A 22,173-nucleotide genomic window follows, 5' to 3' on the forward strand; every position below is an offset into this window, starting at 1 on the left:
CAGCAGCGCGGCGCAGCACGAAGCAAGGAGAAGCAGCGCAGTGCAGCAAGAAACAAGCAGCAGCAGCGCAGCACAGATAAGATGGAATTCATGTATGGGCACGTGGCTGCGGGCGTGGCGGACAGAGGCTTAACAGCGTAAATAAACCAACAAAAAAGAACATAAATGCATAAAATAATATTTTTAATTACATATTACCTCTGCTGCATGAGATCAGGAGCAGCTGCAGGCAAAATGCGAAATTTTATGCAAATTCAGCAGCAGCTTTTGATGCACTGATCTGCCAACTGGTGAAAGCGTTTCCTTGTTTTCTTCTAGTCTCTATTTGTCTTTTTCCCTTTTATTTCTGTTTTATTATTTATTTTGTTCATTTATTTTCTGGTCCTTTCTGCTCTGCAGATTGTGCTGCCACAAGGAGCGCTAGCGGAAGCAGACGACAGGTGGAAGCAGCAGTGTTGGCTACAGCGTGCAGCACAAGCGAATCAAAAGCTTTTCAATTAATAAAATTAATACGTAAATAAATAAATAAATGTGAAAATAAATAAATCAAGGAACTGCCAAGGATCCGGCGAGTAGAATTGATAAAGCCAGACAAAACAGGACCGAAATAAAGGCGAAACTACACGCAGCATCGGCAGCACCGCGGCAGCACCAGCAGCAGCAGCAACAAAAGAAAGAGCAACAGAAGCAGCAGCACAGGCTGCAACAGACGCAGCAGCAAAAGCAGCAGCAGCAGAAGCAGCAGCAGAAGCAACGGGGAGGCCCGCACCTGGGCTTTGGACAGCAGTCATGATTTCTTTGAGGCTGGAGAGGAAATGTTTGACTGAGGGAATGGGGGGCCCCAAAAGAGGGGGGAGAGAGTCTGGGGAGGGGGCCTCTTTGCATGCAGGATCGTAGTAGACCTTAAGTGACAAAAAAGAATTGCAATTGGTTTAATTATATTGTTTTAGTTTTAATTACAAACAGTAATAAATGCTGAATTGCAAAAGGCACACTAGAATCGAAAAGTAAAGAAACTGCAGTCCTTGCTTGTGCGGCCCCAACAGCAACATCTCAGCCAAAACCCTAAACTCTAAACCCTTTAAACCTAAACCCTAAACCCCAACCCGTAAACCCTAAACCCTCAACCCTAAGCCTTAAAGAAGAGGCCCTGTACCTGCCAAGTATATTTTATATACCTATGTATATATAAAATATATATATGTATATTTTATATATGTAGATATATATATATATATGTACATATACAAATAGGAATTACCAGTGCTGATTTACATATACCTGCAAATATTTGCGGGTGTGAATAGACCTGTAGGTACACTTCTATGCGCATGCACACATGTGTATGATCAGATATTGTTGAAGAAATATTTTTATATTTATTTTGTATTTACACAATTCGTATAAAGCAGACAAAAATAAGCTTTTCGTGAATTCAAGTTTGCGTACACCACGAATCAACAGGCACGGGTCAGCGCGAGTTAATGGAAATGCAGGAGAACAAAAAGACGCATAAAATGCGCATTAAAAGAGTTAAAAATATTATTATTAAGTTTGTGTAAGTATCACATAAATAAAGGTGCAAATAGATGCACTTGGTGTGCATGAGTAGTAATACAGAAGTGTGGAACAAGATGCATACATTCGTGTGGATGCTGCAAAAATCTCTATATCCACAAGCGCATGCAAAATGTGTAAAAGGAGATTTAAATATGCAGAAAAATACCAAAAGGAGAAGATAAATCTGCACTGACACGCGATCCGCTGCATACAGCAAGAAAGAAGCAGAAATAGTCTTTAAGGTGGCTGAAACTTTGCAGTGTCCACTTTTAGCGAAATAATATTTTAATTTTAGCATTTTAAAACATAAATTCTTTCATAATTTATCTCCTGCAGTTAATAAACTTTGTTTACATATATGTATTCTACATTTTACAGCAGTAATATCATCTGATTTATAATTCAAAAGCCCTCTTGAATTACAGGAGCCTCCACCAATTTTTGAAAGAATTTATAATCACATTCTATAAAATACAATTAACAAAAAATACATGTATTTAAGTCGACAAACATAATTCCTTTATTCGTTTAAACTCTAAAATAGGGTTTAGAACTTTTGCAGCAAACCAGGAAAGTTGAACTAAAAGGTCAATACAATTAATAGAAGGTGTATTTATTTAAACCACCAAATATAATTCCCCATGCCGTTTAAACTCTAAACTAGGGTTTAGAACCTCTGCAGCAAACCAGCAAAGCTGAGCTGCAATGCCAACACAATTAATAAAAGGTGCATTTATTTGAACCACCAACTAACGCCCCAAGCCGTTTAAACCCTAAACTAGGGTTTAGCGAAGCACCTGGTAAACCCCCTCTTGCATGCGGCAAACAGCACTTATGTCTGGGGGCGGCTGCACAGCGCTGGGCACAAAGAGAGGCTCTGTAGAACCCTCAGAGCCCCGGACGCCCCCGGGGGGCCCCCCGGCGCTGAGGGGGGGCCCCGGGAAGACTGCGGGGGAAGGGCGCGGCGGGAACCTTTCTTGCCACGCGTCCCGCAGAGCCAAGCAGCCGGACAGCACCTGCAGCAGCAGCAGCAGCAGCGGCGGCGGGAGCGGAGGCACAGGGGGCTGCGGGCGAGAGAACGGCGGGAAACGGCAGCAGCAGCGAGGAGATGGTCAGTGGAAGCAGCAGCAGCAGCAAGGGCAGCGGGCACCGCTAGCTGCAGCAGCAGCAGCAGCAACGACCGCAGATGCAGCAGCAGCAGCAGCAACAAAACGCACTTTGCATGCATGGAAGGACTCGTCGCAGCTGCTGCTGGAGACTGGCAGATCCTTACTCGGCTGCATCCTCACATAAGTGGTGCCCCGCAAACTACAGGGGGGCCCCCCGGGGGCCCCCGGGGGGCCCCCATTGCTGCGAGGGGTTGCAGCATCAAAGTCTAGGGGGCTTTTGGGAGAACCTCTTAAGCTGCCAAAGGCAGCAGGAAGCCTCCCGAGGTATGTCACTGCCCCAGCCCTCTCGTGGCTGAGACTCAGCAGCTGCAGCAGCAGCAGCAGCAGCAGCAACAGCAGCAGCAGAAGCAACACAACGGTTTATGCAGGCCGTCGCAGTGTCAGTGTTAGCATGGACAGCAGCTGTATTTCAGGGCAAACAGCAGCAGCAGCAGCAACAGCAGAGGTGCGAACGCGCCAGCAACAGCAACAGCAGCCGCAGCAGCAGCAGCAGCAGCAACAGCAGCAGGCGCACCCGCTTATACATGGAGTCCCAGCTGGCGTCTTCAGGGAGGCTAATATGTATCTTGGGATTTTCACAGGGGCCCCTAAATGCAGCAGCGGGGGCCCCTCCAGGGCCTTGGGGGGCCTGTGTGGGGCCCCCCTTAGAGTGAGCAGCAGCTGCTGCTTCCGCTCTTGCTGCTGCTGCTTCTGCCCTTGCTGCTGCTGCATCCGTCTCTGCATCTGGGGTTTGTGTAATCCGCCACTTCTCTGCTGAGGAGGCCTGGGGGGCCCCCAATGGGGTACTGGGGGAGGGGCCCCCCGGGCTTTTCTCTGTGCTGCAGCGCCCCTGGGTTGGCTGCGGGGGCCCCTCAGCAGCAGCAGCTTTGTGTGTGCTGCTTCCGGCAGTTTGCTGCGCCGGTGTGTCTGTGTTGGCTGCAGGCACGCCGGGGCCCGCACCCCCCGGCTGCTGCTGCTGCTGCTGCTGCTGCTCCATCTCAGGAATGGAAAACGGGATACCCTGGTTTGCGCACTGAGGGGGGTGCTGCAAATGGGAGGGCCTCATGAGGCTCGCAGGCAGCAGGGCCGGCAGCAGCTGCTTCCGGAAGATAGCACCGGCCGCACCGGCAGCAGCAGCAGCAGCGGCAAAAGGGGATCTTTGTGCGGCAAAAGCGTCTATAACACTTAAGAAAAAAGGAAGACAGACGCGCTCAGGTGTCTATACACCTCACGGGCGGCACCCAGCGCTGCCGACCACCCGAAGGCCTGCGCAGCGGTCAGGGCCACGGCTAGCAGCAGAGGCCCCTGGGGAGTCTTAGAGGAAACGTGGCGGCAATAGTCGGTTATAATATGTTATTATGAAATAACAAACATGTAATACTTGCAAAATGTGGAAAAATCGCCCCTAGGAGAGAGTGAAGCCGCTGCAGCAGCAGCAACTGCAGCAGACCACTGGCAACAGCAGCACCAACGGCAGCAGCAGCAGCAGGCCCCTAGTCCAGTGCAGCGGCTTCTTTTTTCTGAAACAAGTGACTCTTCTAGTGTACAATTCACTTTTAAGCTTTTTATTTACATATAAACCATAAAGACAAGCAAAACTAGTAGCAAGAAGGGATGCGGCGGCAGCAGCAGCGGCAGCAGCAATGACAGACGCCCCTGTGGTTCAGGAGCCCCAAAAGGGCCTCCACGGGGCCCCACACAGAGGGGCAGCTCCTGAGCCAATTTAGCCACTTGAAGAATTGATTTTTGTGGTTCTTAGCCATATTTTTGGATTGGCGGAGCAGCAGCAGCAAGAGAGCAGCAGCAGCAGGAGCGCAGCAGCAGCAGGAGAGCAAGGGCAGCAGTTTCACAGGCAGTCGCCACCGATTTTTGTGTCTCCTGCCGGTACATCTTCCAGCCCCAGAAACCCCACAAAGATCAATCTTAGGGTGTAGGTTTAGGGTTTAGGGTTTAGGGTTTACAACGAGCCTGGCCGTCCCGCAATTTCAAACAGCAGCACATGCCGTGTCTGCTCACCGCGAGACGATGTCTGCCACTCCTCCTCCCCTCTCCAGCAGCAGCAACCGCAACCTCGAATGCAGCAGCAGCAGTAACAGCAGCAGCAGCAGCACATGCGTCTGTGGAGTTTGCTGCTGGGCCAAAGGGCCCCCAGGCTGCGGGCCCTTCCTGCAGATGCGCCTGAGCTCCTGCAGCGCAGCAGCAGCAGCCCGCCGACTGCACCTCATGCTGCCAGCTCTGTGGCGGCAGCAGCAACAATTGGCGAAGGACCCACAGCAGCAGCAGCACCAGCAGCAGCAGCAGCAGCAACAGGAACAGCAGCATCAAGAGCAGCAGTTCCAACAGGAAGAGCAGAAGCTGGAAGTGGAAGAGTTTAGAGCCACTGTTCTGGCAGTCGTGAGCCCTACGCACCCCCTTTTCTCCAGTCGTTAGCTCTGCCGTTGCTGCTGTTGCTGCTGTTGCTGCTGCTGCTCTTGCTTCTGAAGAAGCAACCAAGGCTAGGATTCTCGCTATCGTTGCTGCTGCTGCTGTTGCTGCTGCAGTGCGAGCGCCTGGCTGCAGCAAGCGAGAGGGTTCGCAATACGTCCGCCTACAACGAGGCTTTCGCGCTGCTGCGGGCCGTAGCCCCTCCCACGATTTCAGCAGCAGCAGCAGCGCAGCAGCAGCAGCATGAGCAAGAGGAGCAGCAGCAGCAGCAGCAGCAGGAACAGGCAGGTGTTTTAAGCAATCGGCTGCCTTCGCCGCAGAGCAGCAGCAGCAGCTGCGGTGAAGCGGCAGCGCCTCTGCAGGAACTCAGCAGCAGCAGCGACGGCAGCAGCAGCGACAGCAGCAGCAGCGACAGCAACAACAGCAGCAACAGCAGCAGTGGCAATAGATGCAAAGGAGACTGGTGGTTCGGCGTTTCGTTTTTAAGAGAAGTGCCACACGAGCATTGGATTCGCACTAAACAAGAGCAGCAGCAGCAGCAGCAGCTGCTGCTGCAGCTGCAACGATCGCAGCAGCAGCTGCAGCCTCACCAGGTGACTTTTTCATCCTTAAAGCACGTTGCCTTTTCCGTTGCTGCTGCTGCTGCTGTGTCTGTTGTCTTGCTGCTGCTTCTTTTCTGAGTTCTTCTGGGAGATACATCGAGACTTCTTGCTTCTTGCTGCTTTCACGGCCACTGCTGCTGCTGCTGCTGCTACTGCTGCTGTTGGCGCAGCGATTTTCTGCTGCAACAACTTGCCAAAGAGTCATTTCGGTGCTGCGGGGGGCCTCAGCAGCCATGGACCTAGGGGATTATCAGGTGTGTGCTGCTTCTACAGCTGCTGCTGCTGCTGCTGCTGCTGATATTCCTGCTTGCTGGTGCTTTTGCTCTTCATGGGCTCCAGCCTTTGCTGCTGCTGCTGTTGCTGCTTCGCCTACTGCTGCTGCTGCTGCGAGGACTTTTTGCTTCTCACAGGGCGCTGTGCGGCTGCTTGAAGACTTACGGCAATACCCGCTGCCCTTCCGGCAGCTGCCACATGTGAGCAGCGGCAGCAGCAGAAGCAGCAGCAGCAGCAACGGCAGAAGCAGTAGCAGCAGAAGCAGAAGTAGCAGTTGCTGCAGCAGGAGCAACTACGATAGAAACAGCAGTCTCTTTCCTTCCAAAAATTGTGACTAGGCCTTTCTGAACTGCATATGGTGCTTGTGCGGCTGCGTTTTCTGCTGTTGCTGCCTTTCTGCTGGCGCTGCTGCTGCTGCTGCTGCTGCTGTAGAGCCTGTATATGCACTGCGTCGCTTTTCTGCTCGCTGGCCCCGAAGCAACAGCAGCGCCGCTGCAGGCTGGAGAGGCAGCAGCAAACGCAGCAGCAGCAGCAGCAGCAGCGCCGCTTCCCTCAGTATCAGAAGGGGTGCTTCTGGAGGAGTTGCGGAATCTTGGGAGGTCACCTGCTGCTGCAGCCGCTGCAGCGTCCTCTGCTGCTGCTACTGCTCCGGCTGCTGCAGCTGCTGTTGCTCCTGCAGCACGAAAGAAGGGGAAGCCAGCGGCACTTGGTGACCCTGAAGCAGCTGCACTAAGGGGGTGCGACTTCTGCTGCTGCTGCAACCCACCAGTGCCGCTGCTGCTGCTGCAACACACTGCCGCTGCTTTTTGCTTCCTTTGTTCGGGACGAAAGGTGCAGCATGAATCACAAAAGTTGAAGCAAGAAGCTTCAAAAGGTTTATCTTTCTGCTTCTGCTGTTGCTGCTGCTGCGCGTTGTGTCCTGACCTTAGAGCGCTGGCGCTGCGCACTCTGAACTTTGCTGAGGCTGCTTGGTGCTGCGTCGGGGCTCTGCATGCGTTGGCAGCAGCAGATCTGAGGCAGCAGCAGCAGCAGCAGCCCTCAGCGCACTTGCAAGCCTTTCGGGCCAGCAACATCAGCAGCAGCAACAGCAGCGGCAGCAGCAACAGCAGCAGCGACGGCAGCAGCAGACGACGAGTCTTTTCCTCCACAGACTTGGCTATTTATGGATCCATCGCTCTGCTTGCTTCCACTGAGAATGCCCTGCAGGCAGAAGGGGTGATGCTGCTGTTGCTGCTGCTGTTACTGCTGCTACTGCCGCTGTTGCTGATGTTGCTGCTGCTGTTGCTGCTGCTGCTGCTGTTGCTGCTGCTACTTACTGTGTGTCTGGTTTGCGAGGCCCCCGTCTTCCATGTGGCGCTGCTGCATATGCGTCTCGTGGGGTGTATGTACAGCTGCAGCTGCTGCCTTCTCTGCGAACTTTGGGGCTGCATGCGCCGGCGTCGCTGCACCAGCTGCTGCTGGCTGTGGAGAAGTGCGACTTTGCGCAGCAGTCCGAAGGCATTCAGCGCGCGGCAGTAGGCGGCGCTGCTGCTGCTGCTGCATTTGGGAATGTCTTTGCTTCTGCTGCTGCCTCTATGTTTTGTATCTTTGCTGCTGCTGCCTCTCCTCCCCCGCCTCTGTTTGGCTCTGCGGGGCTTTTATCTCTTCCTGCCTGCCTGTACCGTGCCTGCTGCTTAGCACGGCAGCTTCTTGCAGCAGCAGCAGCTGCTGCTGCTGCAGCTGCTGGAGCCGATATCTCCACAGAACTCGAGGAATGCTGAGCCTCTTGTGTACTGTTGCTGCTGCGTTGCGCTGCTTCTGCTGCTTCTGTTGCCGCAGCTTTTTCTAGAGGCGGACTTTGTTCTGCAGCCAGTTGCGTCCCGCGTTGCTGCTGCACTGCAGCAGCAGCTACTGGTGAGGGCCGCAGCAACCTTCTCTGCCATCTCTCTCCGATCTTTGCAAGCGACAACACGCATGGACTCCGGCAGTAAGGATTGCTATCCAGGCTGCTGCTGTTGCTGCTGCTGCTGCTGCTGCTGTCGATTCAGCAGCTGCGGTCGCCGCTGCAGGAGTACCTGCGGCGACTGCCTCTCGCCTCCGGCCAAGTATAAGAGGCGGGCGCATTCTGCTGTCGCTGCTGCTGCTGCTGTTGCTGGTGCTGCTGCTGGTACTACTGTGACTTGACAGTGCTGCAGAAAATCATTGCGGAATGTGCCGAGAGGGGAGAGCTGCCGCTTACGTATGATGAAGAGGCGCAGGTCAGTTACAGCAGTAGCAGCAGCAGCAGCAGCAACACAGCTAACTGCGCAGCAAGAGGCATTTTTGAATGCCTCAGCAGAGACGTTTCATCACAGTAATGCTGCTCACACTAGCTGCTGCTCCTGCTGCTCCTACTGCGGCCGCTGCTGCTCAGGTGCTGCGGCGGAAAGAAATATCCCCCGACGTGTTGCTGCTGCGGTCCCTGCAAGCTGCTGTGAGTCCAATAGTCCAGAACACTACAGGCTTATTGCTGCAGATTCGTAGTCTGTGTAGGCCATTTACGAGCAGCAGCAGCAGCAGCAGCAGCAGCAGCGGCAACAGTCATCAGCTGTTTCATAGGGGCTGCTGCGTTTACGCCTGCTGCTCGCCCTGCTGCTGGCCCTTCAAGGCTCATCAGTGGTCTGTTGCTGTTGCTATTGGTGTTGCGGTTGCTGCAGCAGCAAGATGCCAGTCGCATGTGCCAGCGGGCAGCAGCAGCAGCAGCAGCAGCAATAGCAGCGGCGGCGGCGGCAGCTGCGGCTCGCGAGAAGGACAGCACGCTTACATAAGGGCATCAGCAGCATCAAACGAAAAGAAACAAAAACAAAAAAGATGAAAATGGGCCGAAGCCGCAGCAGCTCAAAACGCTTCAAAGCTGTCGAAGTCCAGCAGCAGCTGCTGCATTTGCAGCTGCTGCTCCTGTTCAATGTCGCGTGGCTGGTGCTGGGGTAGCTGCTGCAGCTGCTGCTGCTGCTGCTGCTGCAGCTGCAGATGGGAAGCAGGAGGTGTTGGATTTTGCCGCTGCCAGCACGCCGCACTGTCGCTTGGCGCACCCGCAGTAGCCGGTGCTGCGGCTGTTGCTGCTGCTGCGGCTGCTGCACTTTGCAGAGGCGAACTGCACCCTGTCGCAGCAGCAGCAGCAGCAGCACAGTCCGCTGATGCGACAGCACTAGTTGTACAGTTTGCTGCTGCTGCTGCTGCCGCAGCAACACCAGCACAGTCCGGGGAAGCAGCAGCCGCCGCAGGAGCGGGGTCTTCGCCGCTGTCAGCAGCAGCAGCAGCAGCAGCAGCGTCAAGCAGCAGCGCGCTCGCGTCTGTGAGAGCCGCAGGCAGACTAAATCTGGGAGAACGAAACTGCTGACAATCTGGATCGTGGCACTTCTGCCAAAAGAGGCCCTGGTGTATCTGCAGCACGAGCAAGATGCCATTGGACTTGTGCTGTCTGTACACCCCAGCAGCGCAAAGGCAGCAACGCAGCAGCAAAACATTCATTTCAAAAGAAGCAACAAGAGACACAAACGCCCTTCGCAGCAGCAGACGCTGCTGCTGCAAGCAGCGGCCAACTCTACGCAGCAAAGTGTTGTGTGCACGTTCGGCTCCGCAGCACTGCTTCTGGTGCCGCTGCTGCTGCAGCAGCAACTTTGCTGTAGCCATGGCTAGGTAATGTAAAGCAGCATACCAGCTGAGGCAGAGCCAAATGAAGAAGCAAAGAGTAGGCGAACACAGCAGCAGGAGCAGCAGCAGCAGCAACGGGCGCAGCTAGCTAGGGCCCAGAGGCACAGTTGCCTGTTAAAGTGAAAAGTAAAAGAAGGTCCAAAAAGGCAAAGCAGCAAACAAAAAGCTGAAAGAAGTACCTTCCCAAGTTCATGCAGTACCGATTGTTTCTTGGGGTTATCGCGAGGGTCTCAGAGGAGGGGTAATAGACGCAGCTGCAGCCGCGTAGCGCCCGCTGCTGCTGTTGCTGCACTTCTTGCTGCTGCATTTCCCGCAGCTGCTGCCCTGCTGCTGCAGCTGCTGCTGCATCCCTCACCTGGTCCCAAAAGGCAACTATGAAGGCAGCAGCGTCGCGCAGCCCTGGGATGTGCGAGGGAAGGCCGGGAACAGACTCACTTTCAAACGAGAAGTGCAACGGGTCAGCTGCTGTTGCTGCTGCTGCTGCTGGCTGCTTCATCTGAATGCCCCCCGGTGCCTCTGCGCTGAAGACGGGCCGCGCGGGCAGCAGCCGCCTCAGCGAGCTGCCGCTGCTGCTGCTTTCTGCAATTTCGTCCCACTGCATTTCCCAAATGCTGCTGCCGCGTTTGCCTTCAGCAGCAGCAGCAGCAGCAGCAGGCGCAATTAAGGGATGATGGAAAAGAGGAATTTCAAGCCCTGGGGGGACGAAGCTGACCAGGCTGCGCAGCAGCTGCAGCTCGAGTATGGGCCCCAACGGGTAGCAGCACTCGCTGCTCACCTGCAGCAGCAGCAGCAGCAGTAGCAGCAGAAGAGGCACCGTGACGCAACTGCTGTTGTGGACGTAGGCCTGACATCTGCAGCACGTTGCAGCAGCACATGGAGCCATGTATCCACAAAGAGACGCACTGTTGCCCGCAGCAGCACTGACAGCAGCAGCAAAAGCAGCAGCAGAGGCAGCAGCAGCAGCAGCAGCAGCAGCAGCAGCAGCAAGTACCGTTAGTGGGGTGTCTTGTCCATACTTAGAAGACCCCAGTAGCCTGAAGCACCTGTTACGAGTGTATACAGCTAAGTCGATGAGGCAGCGCCTTTCGCCTGTTTCTTCTGCTATGGGAAACAGCAGCAGCAAATCATCCAAAGTAGCTGCTGCTGCCGCTCCAGCACAGTCGCAGCGTCTCTCGTTTTGCTGTTCCTGCTGCTGCTGCGGCGGCTGCTGCCCCGTCTGCTGCTCCTCGAGCTCAGTTTGCTCGCACTGAGACGCCAGCCGCTCCTGAGGCTGCTGATGTTCCTGCAGCTGCTGTCCTTGCTGCTGATGCTGCTGCTGCTGCTGTCCTTGCTGCTGCTTTTCGTCCTGCTGCTGTTCCTGCTGCTGCTGCTGCTGTTCCTCCCGCTGCTGTTGTTGCTGGTGCTGTTCCCCCTGCATCTCTCCCTGCTGTTGGTATTCCTGTTGCTGTTGTTCCTGCTGCTGCTGCTGCCGCTGCTGCTGGTGAAGAATGTACATGCGGTTAGAAAGATGCATAACGAAGACCTCCGCAAAGCGTCCAGCCGTCTGGGCGTCAGCCATTAAAGTTGATTGGCTTTCTGCTGCTGCTGCTGCTGTCCCTGCTGCTGCAATTGTTGGTGCTGCTGCTAGCCTTGTCGCTGGCGCTGCAGTTGATGCTGCTGGTGACGATGCTGTAGCTGCTGCTCCTGCCTTTGTTCCTGCTGCTGAGTCTGCTGCGCTGGGCGTTGCTGCTGCAGGTGAGCCATCTCCACCATCCTGCTGTGTCGTTTCTGCTGCTGCTGCTGCTGCTGCCGTTTCATCGGCACCACCGTTCTGAATCACGGTTTCAGCACCCGCTACAGCAGCAGAAGAGGGAACAGCAGCAGCAGCAGCAGCAGCAGCAGCAGCGTCATCTGCGTCCCCTCGCAGAAGCCACATGGCTGGTTGTTGGTTTCTTTTTTCTTGCATTTGTTTGTTTTGCCGAATTGCCTTTACTATTAAATGCTTCGAAAACTTTTTGCTGCTGGTGCCGTCAAGCGAGACGAACTCGCTGGGGTGGCAGCAGATGCTGCAGCTGCTGCACAAGAAACCCCGCAGCTGCAGCAGCAGCTGCTGCCACGTTGCCGCTGCTGCTGCTGCTGACGCCTGTTGCGGATTCAGGTGAAATAAATACTCCAAGTCGAAGTACAGCCAAACGGGCCGCCCGCTTTCCAGCACCTCGTACAGGTTGCACACCCTGCTGCTGCTGTTGCTGCTGCTGCTGTTGCTGCTGCTACCGCTGCTACTGTCGCTGCTGCAGTTGCTGCAGTTGTTGCTGTTCTCGTTGGTAGTGCAAGTGGTTCTGCTCCTGCTGTTGCCGTTGCTGTCGTCGCCATCCTCTGTCAGGCTGCCGCTGCTTTTGACAGGGTGCTCCATAGCAGCAAGCTCAGCAGCAGCAGCAGCAGCGGCAGCAGCACGAATATCAGCAGGATGCGCATGGATGAGAGGCTGCAGCTGTCGGATCCGTTCTGCCTTGCGAGCAGCAGCAGCAGCAGCAGCAAGAAGGGCTCTCAAGGAGCCGCAGCAAAACCGGCGCAGCCCCGTTTCTGCAGTTTCTTCAGCCCACACTGCAACGGCAGCAGCAGGCAGCCGCCGCCGCAGCAGCGCAGCAAATGATGCTGCTTCTGCTTGCTTCTCAAACACCCAGAGAGGCACCAGAGGATTCGCCTTGCGCTGCTTCTGGTGGGTCGGCTGCTGCTGCTGCTGCTCCTGCTGCTGCAGCAGCAGCAGGGATTCAACGCGCCGCCACAAGCGCACTCGCTGTAAGGCAGACACCGAACTGTTGAGAAAACTGCTACTGCTGCTGCTGCTGCTGCTGCTGCTGGCGGGTACTGCTGTTGCTGCTGCACCAAAGACAGAAACTGCAGAACGTTCTGCTGACTTTTGTTTACGGGGAAAAGAGCTCCGGCTGCTGCAGCTATCTTCCTGTGCTTCGCATCCCGTGACACTGCAGCTTGAGCTGCTGCTGCTGCTGCTGCTGCTGCTGCTGCTGCTGCTTGCAGGATGTGCGTAGAAGCGGGAAGGACTTATTGCTGTACTTTTCACATCCTTTTCCGCGGGAGAAAAAGTAACTACGCGCTTTTTCAAAGGCACGGCCTGCTGCTCATGCTGCCGCTGCTGCTCATGCTGCTGCTGCTCATGTTGCTTCTTCTGCTCATGCTGCTGCTGCTGCTCATGCTGCTGCTGCTGCTCATGTTGCTGCTGCTGCTCATGCTGTTGCTGCTGCTCATGCTGCTGCTGCTGCTCATGCTGCTGCTGCGGCTCATGCTGCTGCTGTGGCTCATCCTGCTGCTGCTCTTCTTGCTGTTGCTCCTCCCCCTGCTGCTGCTGCTGGTATTCATGCACATCCATCATGCATTGCTCTCTGCCTTGCATTTGCTGCTGCATTTTTTGCAGGAGTGGCAGCAGGTCGCAGCTAGCCGAATGGCAAAGACAAGTTCAGGTCTACGTAGGATAGCAGCAGCAACAGCAGCCGCAGAAGCAGCAGCAGCTCAAGCAGCTATCTGCAAACGAATTTGCACGGTATCTCGCTTCGCCGCAGGCCCCGTCGTGCCTTACGGCTGTTCTACACAACTTGTGTCGCGGCTTTTGCTGCTGCTGCTGCTGCCGACGGCGCTCCTTGTGCTGGACAGCCTAGGAGGGTCCTTCTGCTGCTGCTACAGCTGCTACAGCATCTGCAGCAACTCTAACAGCAACAAGTAAAACAAAAATAAAAGTAAATCAAGAGAAGTCCGCAGTTTTACCCCTGTGCTGTAAGCGGCCAGCAGCAGCGGGGCCCCAGTCAACACCAACCCCACGTCGGCGCGGCAGCAGCAACGGCTGCTGTTGGAGATGCTGCTGCTGCAACAAATCCTTGGGCTTCTCTTCTATTCAATTTGGAACGAGTTAAATTTTTTGTTGTTATTGTTGAGGCTCATGCGCGCTGGAAGACGGGGTGGATCAGGTGCCTCTCTGCTGCTGCTGCCCGTGCAGAGGCAATCGAGCCCTAACTGCTGCTGCAGCCCTACTGCAGCAGCAGCTGCCACAGCAGCAGCAGCAGCGGTTAGGTAACTGGTACGTTTCTGATTCTGCAGCTGCTGCTAATGTCTCGGGGCTTGCAGTCATCGCGTCTCAGCAAAGGCAGCTATTCGCTGCATCTGCTGCTGCTGCTGCTGCTCGGAGGACAACCCGTTCGTTGTTTTTGCAGCAGCGCCGCAGCGCAAAGTATTTCTTTTCTTTCAACAGCCCCTTCAGGAAGAGCAGCAACTGCTGTAGCAGCTGTTGCTGCCATTTCTTCCCCTTTGTGGGGAGTAGCGCCCATCCTGGGCAGCAGCGACCATAGCAGCAACAGCAGCAACAGCAGCAGCAGCAGCACCAGGCCGGCTGGCAGCATCAGGCCTCACTGGGGGCCTGCAAAGAGAATGTCTGCGCGGTTCCAAGCCTTTTTCACTTCTCGGTGGCTGCGGCCGCTGCGCCAAACTGCTGCTGCCCTTACTGCTGCTGCTGGCAGCAAGAGGACCAGTTTCTCCCTCTCAGCTGCAGGCTGCACCTCAGCAGAGGAGAGCGGCCGCGCAGCAGCAGCAGCAGCTGCCACTGCAGCAGCTGCCACTGCAGCAGCAGCAGCAGGAGGGGTTGACTGCACGGCCGTGCCGTCAGGCAGTCCTGGGGAGGAGGGCTTTGCCGTTCATTTCAAAAAGAAAAATAATTCTTTTTGCTCTCCCTTACATGACATTCCTCTCCTAGTGGGTGTTGGGGACCCCAGAAGTGCTGTATCTTCTGCTGCTGCAGTTGCTGCAGCAGCAGCAGCAGCGGAAGCGGCGGAGGCCGCAGCAGCGGGACCCGCAGCAGCAGCAGCAGCTGCTGCTGCTGCACCCCTCGTGAGATTCGTCTCCGAGATCCCCTGCGGAGACAGCAGCAAATATGAAATTGTCTTGAGAGAGTCCTGGAATCCAATAAGACAAGACAGACACAAAGATGGTGAGGGGCCAGAAGCAGCAAAAGGAGACACAGACTCGGCTGCTGCAGCACCTGCTGCAGCTGCATGGCAGCATCATAGCTGCAGTAGCCAATTTGCTGCTCCTGCTGCAGCCAATCACTTTTTGCTGTTCTGTTTTTCTGCCTTGCAGTTGTTTCCTTTTTGTCTGCTGCTGCTTTGCTGCTGCTGTGTTGTCCTTCTCTTCCGATCTCTTTGTCTGCTGCTGCTGCTGCGCCTTTTCAAGCACGGCAACGCAACAGCAGCAACACAGCAGCAACAAGACAGCAGCAACTCCGCAGCAGCAGCAACTCCGCAACAGCAGCAGCAGCAACACAGCAGCAACGCCGCAGCAGCAACGCAGCAACAGCAGCGCAGCAGCAGCAGCAACAGCAGCAGCAGCAGCAAATCCGAGGAAACTTGTGCTGTGCTGCTCTCAGGCTCCCTCCGCAGCCTCCGCTGGCCAGTGCTGGGCTCTTACGGGGCGCTGCCGCGGACGTGGGAGGGCCCCTGGGGGCCCCCCGCGTTGGGGTTCAGTTGCAGGGAGGGCGACCCCCCGGATTTGACTTCAAAAGAGGCTGTAAACCCTAAAATGGGATTTAAAAATAATAATAATTGTCATTTTTATTCTTCTAATGATGCACGAAACCTCCCCGGAGATGGAGATCCTTTGGATGTCGTGGAGGTGACTGCGCAAAAATATGAAACTGGGCAAATTGTGGAAGCCAAGGTCCGCTCTGAGTTTTAGTTCTTTTTATTATTTGTTTATTTATTTATTTGCTTTTTCTCTTTTTATTTTTGTTCATTATTTGTTTCTTTGTTTTCTTTTTTGTTTACTTGTTTGGTCCTTCACATGTTTCTTTGTTCTCTGTCTGTTTGCTTCTTTGCTGTTTGTTGATTATTATTTGCCTCTTCTTTCTTTGTTTCCTCGTTTATTTCTTTATCGCTTCATTACTTGTTTCTTTAATACTTGTTCCGCTGTTTGCGTATTTATTATTTTGCTTATTTCTTTTGCTTCTTCAGTATTTCTTTGTACCTTTGGTCGTCTCTTTGTTTGCTTCTTTATTCTTCCGTTCAATTCTTTTGGTTCTTTGCCTCTTTGTTCGTTTGTTTTTTTGATGAGTTATTTCTTTCTGTTTCTTTAACTGTCCATTTCTTCTCTTTCTTTATAGTTTTGTTTCTTTCTCCATTTCCGTGTCCTCTTGGTTCTCCTGTCGTGTCTTCGCCATTTCGTTCTTTTCCTTGTTTCCTCATTGATTTGTTTCTCAGTTGCTTTTGGGTTCTCCTCTTTCTTTTTTGGCTTACTGCTTTGTTGTTTTTTTCGTTTCTGTGTTGTTGGTTGACTGTTTTCTTCTTAATCTTTTCGTTTCCTACCGTTGCTTTACTGCTTTTTGCTTTTCAGCGGTTCTTTTCACTCTTTTGTTTATTTGCTTTTTTGTGTTTGTGTCCTTGTTTTGTTTCTCCGTCTTGTTTCCTTTTTGATTTTGTTTGATAGGTTGGTTTCCTTGCTCTCCCTTGCTGCTGTTCACGTTCTTCTCTTTTATTTTTGACTCTTTTTCTATTCTGTTTTTCACAGCAGCAGGCTGGTTAGGGGTCTAGGAGCTTCTTGTTCAGCTTTGGTGCTTTTCTGATTTCTCATTGAGCATTTGCTTGCCCGTCTTTTTATTTCCTTTTTTGGTTGCTTATTTTGAGTTCTTCATGCTGGGACTGGGTAGCAGGTGCTGGTTAGCTAGCTCTAGGGGGGCTAGCTAGCTAGCTAGCTAGCTAGCTAGCTAGCTGAGTGTCTGGGTATCTGGGTAGCTAGCTAGCTAGCTAGTGTGCTAGCTTGCTAGCTAGCTGGGTAGCTAGGCAGCTGCTCAAGTAGGTGCGCACGACTAGGTGTGTAGTTGGCTTTCGGCTGGCTAGCTGCGCGTGGTAAGCTAGCTAGCTAGCTAGCTAGCTAGCTAGCTAGCTAGCTAGCCGCCTAGTCTTCTTTTGTGTTTTAGGTGATAGGGGCTTTGGCCCTGATTGACAGCGGTTGCATGGACTATAAGATCTTGGTTGTTTCCTCTCTTTCTCCTCTTTTTGGGGCCCTCAACTCCCCCCAAGACCTCGAACTGCTGCGCCCTGGCTTTCTTGACTCTTTGAAGTTTTGGTTCAGCAACTACAAACTCAACACCCCGGGAGGCCCCTCAAAGCCCAACACTTTTGACTACGGGGGAGCCCCCCTGGGGTCCCCCCAGGCCTGGCGCATCATCGAGCATGCCCACCAAAGCTACTTGAGACTTCTCGCCAACCCTGAGATAGACCCCACCATCTGGCTCCCACCCCAGCAGCAACCCTAGCAGCATGTGCTTGCATGCGTTTGGATGCACCTGCATGCGCTTGTCTTCACTTAGGTTTGTCTGCATGCATGCATGCACGCATGCACGCATGCATGTGGGTTGGTAGGGAGCCTGGAGGCCACTTCGCCAGCTTGCCAGCTACACATCTAGCAGCGCATGCATGCAAACATTACAAGGCGAACTTTGCTGGGGCTCAGTGCCAGGGCCCCAACTGTGGCTGGGGGGGCTCCACAGCTTTTGCAGAATGGCGCCAGCAACTCACCTACGCTTGTATATATACCCGCATGCGCAGATATGCGAAATGATGCATAAAATGCGAACTTTTATCCATCAAAACGTTATGTTTGTGCTCAATCTGCTGCATTTTGGGCTCGTTTTGCTGCTCGCATGCGCTAAGTGGCTCGCTGGAGCCTTCTGCTGCATGCAATAGAACGGGGAAGGTATGTGAGCTGCGACAACGCTTAGGAGCACCAAAAGCAGATCCAGCGCAGTAGAAGTTAGGGCATAGCAGCAGCAGCAGCAGAAGGGCTAGAGATGGCGGAAGTGGCATTGCTTTTTGTGCTTATGTTGTCTATCTTTTTTTGCTTTTGTCTATTTAGCTGCGGGTTTTCTCCTGCCTCTGCCACACATCAGAAGGGGCAGCTGCCCGTGCTGCCCCCAGCGCACTTGCTTGAAACCCTAAACCCTAGCGTAAACCCTAGCGAATGCTAAACCCTCGGCCGGTTGGTGCACTTGTAGGTTTGTTGCTGCTCTCTCTGCTGCCCATCTCTGTCCTCAGCGTAGCTCGCTACACTGCAGCCCTCTCTCGCTGCTGCTGTTTCTCTTGGCTAGCTGCCTGCAAGTGCAATGGCCAGCTCGCGGCTAGGCGTGGCTGGCTGGTGGCTAGGCGCAGTTAGCTGGTGGCTAGCCGCGGGTTCCTATAGGGGATCTGTGACTCCCGGGGTCTGTTGCTCATGCATTTTTACCCCCGTTTTTCCTTCAAGTCCAAATAGCTTTCTGTTTCCCTCTGCGCCCAGGGGTTCTGTGCAACACACACAGAGACACAGCGCGCGGGGGCCCCAGCCGCCCCAGCGACCCGCAGCAGCTTCCGCCCCTCAACGGAGCTTCAGTGCATCCGCAAGAGCCTCTGCATGCACTGACAAAGCCCCGAGTTGGCAAGAGCAGCTGCTGCTGTTGCGATTCGAGAGGTCCCCCTCCCGGGCCGGGCAGTGACCCTGCAGGTGTGCGGACGGTGGGGCCCTGTGTGTTAGCTGGCGTTTGCGCCAGAGTAAAGTGCTAATCCTGTTGAATTACGAAGTTCATTGAAACAGACAATTGAAATGCAACCTCTGGGGGCCCCTCCGTCGCACTTTGGGGGCCCTCTGGGGCGGTGCCTCTAAAGATGCTCGTAGGCTTCTTTAGAGGGGGCCCCCGTGCATGGAAACGTGCTTAAACTGGGGCCTCCAGCTACGGCCTTTCCGGAGAAAATTAAATGGATAAAAATATCTTCTTTTCTTTGTCTTTTGTGGTTGTTTTAAAACGAGAAACTGTAGAAGAATGGGCGCCTACTGCTGCACGAGACCGCGCCGGGGCCCGCCGCCACTAACCCCATGTCGGGCAGGGGTGTAGAGGGGGGCCCCTCACTGAAGCGCAGGGGAAATAATGCAATCGTTTAGACTTATGTCTCGGTTTGAATGCCGATCCGTTGCTGCTGCTCCTCTTCCTGCTGCTTTTGCTGCTGTCGTGCCGCCGCCGCAGGATTCGCCCAGCGCCGGGTGCGGGCCTTACAGCGCACGACTGCAGTAGCAGCAGCTAGACGCTCACCTTGCTGCTGCAGATCTAGCGCAGCGAAATCTATAAACCCAAAAAATACACCAGATGCAGCGGCACTCCTCGCCTGCGAGCTCTGCCTACCCTATCTGTCGGGCAGAGGCGCGCAGGCTAACGAGCACTGGCAGCAGCCGCAGCAATAGCAGCAGCTGCTGCAGAAACTGCTGCAGCTGCTGCAGCAGCAACACTGATCACGCCAAAGAGGCAGATCACACAGAGATCAGACCTTCCTTCAACAGCATCTACGAAGACCGATAGCCGCAGCGGCAGCAGTAACGGCGGCAGCAGCAAGGCAGCAGCAACAGTGTCCAAAGCAGCAAGAACAGCAGCCGAAACACAAACTGCAATACACTGAAGCGTTCCACTCAAGACACAGCGAAGCCTGCTGCGCCACCTGCAGCAAAAGCCCCGACAGCAACGACGGCCAGAGCCAGCAGCAGCAACTGAGACGACAGCAGCAGCAGCAGCTGCTGCACAAACAAAAGCGCCTTGCCAGCCATGGAGGGCCGTCAGGCCCACAGGGGCGGGATTTCTCCACTCCTCTGTAGCCAGAATCCAACAGGGCGGCGAGCAGCAGCAGCAGCAGCAGCAGCAGCAGCAGCAGCAGCGACAGCAGCAACGGCTGCAACAGCAACCCCAGTGGCGAATTCATCATTAAGTATGGATCATCTACTGGACATTGGTAGCTTGCTGCAAAAGCAACAAATACACTTGCCAGCAGCAGCGTCACTGCTGCCAGTGTCAGCGGCAGCAAAAGTAGCATTAACCGGAAAAGCAGCAGCAGCGGCAGAAGCAGCAGCTGCTGCACCACCACCAAGTTCAAAAGGCACTCAAGCGAAACAGTCCACCCAAAGAGGTGGAGAGTCGCCTTCGTCCCGCAGCGCCAGCAGAACTGCAGCAGCAGCAGCAGCAGCAGCAGCAGCAACTGCACAAGGAGCAACAGAAGAGCTTTACGCGCGGCAGCAGCATCTTCGCCAGCTTTCTTCCGAGGACCAACGGCAGCAAAATGTGCTGAGTGGTTCTTGTCGCCTCTCTGGTCCTAGCGAAACCCCCTTAAGGCAGCAGCAGCAGCAGCAAAAACAACAGCAGCCACAACAAGCACGGCAGCAGAGCTCCGAAATTGCTTCTATCCGCCAACAGCAGCAGCAGCTGCTGCGCCTTCTTTTACTGCTGCTTCCATCAGAGGCAGGGCACCACGGAGAACGCACTGGTCGCGCTGGGGAAGCAACAGCAGCAGCAGCAGCAGCAGCAGCAGCAATAGGCAATGGCAGCAAAGCCAGCTCAGCTGCAGCCAGGCCGGCACTTACACGCCAGTTTCAAGGGCTGACTGCGGCATCCTCACCGCAGGATAACCAGCAGCAGCAGCAGCAGCAGCAGCAGCAACAGCAACAGCAGCAGCAGCAGCAGCAGCAGCAGCAGCAGCGGAGGCAGCAGGAACCACAGCTGCTGCAGGCATTGCTGTCAGGCGCGGGAGCATCTCGAGGAACTGATTTGCTTCTAGCTCTGCAGCAGCGCAGCAGAACAGCAGCAACAACTGCAGCAGCATCGCGGGAAACAACAGAGAGGCGCCTGCAGTCCACGCCTGCTGCTGCTGCTACTCTACCTGCGCCTGCTGCCACAACACCAATTTGCGTGCCCCCTCAGCAGCTGCAGCAACGGCAGTGGCAGCAGCAACCGAAGCAGCAGCAGCAACAGCAAGTACAGCAGCAGCAGCTAAAGAGGGAGCAGTGGAGGGCCACTGCCACAGCCGAGGAGATACTGCGAATGTGCAACATGCTGAACCTGCTACAGCAGCAGCAACAGCAGCAGCAGCAACAGAAACAGAATAAAGAGAGGCACACGCCACGTAGAGATGAGCCGCAGCAGGAAAAGCCGCAGCAGGTGGCCCATCTCCAGCGGCAACAGCAGCAGCAGCAACAACAACAGCAACAGCAGCGACAGCAGCAACAGCAACAGCAAGAACAACAACAGCAGCAGCTGCAAGAAAGACAAAGGCAACAACAGCAGCAGCAGCTACAAGAAAAGCAAAAGCAACAGCAGCAGCAGAAACGAGAACAGAAGCAGCGGCAACAACAGCAGCAGCAGCAACAGCAACAGCAGCAGCAACAACAGCAACAGCAGCAAGCATCTTCTTGGCTATGCAGTGAAGGCGTTTCACCCAGCGATGCAAAGCAGCGAGTGGCGCTGCTGTCTCTTCCGGTTCCCTGCTATGATGAGCAGCAGCAGCAACAGCAGCGGCAGCAGCAGCAAGACACGTATAGCCGGGACAGCACAAGGCCCTTTCATAGGGGTGGCAGCGATACCTTCAGAGACCTTAGTGGGCAAGGTAGCAGCTGCTGCTCTTCTCCCGCTGCCTCGCACTCATTTGCACAGGAGCAGCAGCAGCTGCAGCAGCAAGTGTTGCTGCAGCAGCGCTTTGGCTGGGCTTCTCCAGACGGGGAGACGCCTGGGGAGTCTGCAGAGCAGCCACTGCAGCAGCGGTTGAAAGAGCAGCTCCACAGCTTGATGCAGCAGCAGCAGCAGCAGCAGCGGAGGCAGCAGCAGCACGAGCAGCCGCTCAGCAGCACGCCGTGCAGCAGCAGCTGCTGCTGCTGCTGGGAAGGTGCGTTGTCCGTCCGTCTGTCTTGCCGCGGCTCTCTGCAGCAGGCGCCGGCTGCTGCTGCTGCTGGGTCTGCAGCAGCAGCAGCAGCAGCAGGACGATGCCCACATCGCAGTGAAGGGTCCAACTCGGATATGCAGGGAGCTCAGGAAGCGCAAGAGCAGCAGCAGCAGCAACAGCGGCCATCCCCAGCAGCGCGTTCTCGGGGGCCCCCCAAAAAGCGCCAAGGGGCCTCCAGCGGGCAAAGACACAGCAGCAGGAGGGGCCCCAGCAGCTGCAGCAACTGCGGAGTTCGGCAGACACCCCAGTGGCGATACCTAGAGGGGCAGCCAGTCTGCAACGCCTGTTACATGCGTGCGCGGAAGAAGCCCAGGAGAAACAGCAGTGGCAGCAGCACCAAGCCGCAGCAGCAGCAGCAGCAGCAGCAGCTGCAGCAGCAGCAGCAAAAGGCTGCTGTACTGCACGAGGCACGCCTCATGCTCCTGCAGCAGCCAGTGCAGCTCACTGAGGCGCCGCAGGAGCAACAGGCGCAAGACCACCAGCCGCAACAGCAGCAAGTGCACCAGCAGCAGCAGCAGAACGAGCAGCAGCAGCAGCCCTCTGCAGCAGATGCAGAGAGAACTGCTTTGCCCCTCACACTCAACGCGCAAGCAGAAACACAGACGCATGCGCCCTAGTGCAGCGGCTTTTGTATTTCAGCTGCCGCTGCTCCGCTGCTGCCACTGCTGTGCTGCTGCCGCTGCTGCTGCTAGTTATGTAGTCACAGCAGCAGAAAAGCAACAGACGCAGCCGCAG

The 22,173-nt window shown here is 55.1% G+C and overlaps 5 protein-coding genes across 5 annotated transcripts; 4 read left to right on the forward strand and 1 right to left on the reverse strand.

Moving 5' to 3' along the window:
• Window positions 1-3,772: 3,772 nt before the first annotated feature.
• On the forward strand, window positions 3,773-4,027 carry ETH_00012990 (uncharacterized protein; the record flags this gene model as incomplete). The annotated part of the gene is made up of 1 exon (XM_013372524.1): window positions 3,773-4,027. One exon carries the CDS (start codon window positions 3,773-3,775, stop codon window positions 4,025-4,027), a length of 255 nt encoding a protein of 84 aa, XP_013227978.1.
• A 706-nt stretch (window positions 4,028-4,733) lies between these two features.
• On the forward strand, window positions 4,734-7,767 carry ETH_00012995 (uncharacterized protein; the record flags this gene model as incomplete). Its single annotated transcript, XM_013372525.1, has 7 exons — window positions 4,734-5,102; window positions 5,249-5,725; window positions 5,905-5,988; window positions 6,145-6,207; window positions 6,440-6,744; window positions 6,937-7,222; window positions 7,399-7,767. 7 exons carry the CDS (start codon window positions 4,734-4,736, stop codon window positions 7,765-7,767), a joined length of 1,953 nt encoding a protein of 650 aa, XP_013227979.1.
• Window positions 7,768-8,863: 1,096 nt separating this feature from the next.
• On the reverse strand, window positions 8,864-13,082 carry ETH_00013000 (uncharacterized protein; the record flags this gene model as incomplete). The annotated part of the gene is made up of 2 exons (XM_013372526.1): window positions 8,864-9,446; window positions 9,859-13,082. 2 exons carry the CDS (start codon window positions 13,080-13,082, stop codon window positions 8,864-8,866), a joined length of 3,807 nt encoding a protein of 1,268 aa, XP_013227980.1.
• Window positions 13,083-13,777: 695 nt separating this feature from the next.
• Window positions 13,778-16,970, forward strand: ETH_00013005 (soluble inorganic pyrophosphatase, putative; the record flags this gene model as incomplete). Its single annotated transcript, XM_013372527.1, has 3 exons — window positions 13,778-14,651; window positions 14,801-15,162; window positions 16,632-16,970. 3 exons carry the CDS (start codon window positions 13,778-13,780, stop codon window positions 16,968-16,970), a joined length of 1,575 nt encoding a protein of 524 aa, XP_013227981.1.
• A 2,307-nt stretch (window positions 16,971-19,277) lies between these two features.
• On the forward strand, window positions 19,278-22,055 carry ETH_00013010 (GATA zinc finger domain-containing protein, putative; the record flags this gene model as incomplete). The annotated part of the gene is made up of 1 exon (XM_013372528.1): window positions 19,278-22,055. One exon carries the CDS (start codon window positions 19,278-19,280, stop codon window positions 22,053-22,055), a length of 2,778 nt encoding a protein of 925 aa, XP_013227982.1.
• Window positions 22,056-22,173: the final 118 nt, after the last annotated feature.

The sequence above is a fragment of the Eimeria tenella genome, genomic scaffold, assembly GCF_000499545.2.
Source record: "Eimeria tenella Houghton genomic scaffold, Eth_scaff10, whole genome shotgun sequence".
Taxonomy (NCBI): domain Eukaryota; phylum Apicomplexa; class Conoidasida; order Eucoccidiorida; family Eimeriidae; genus Eimeria; species Eimeria tenella.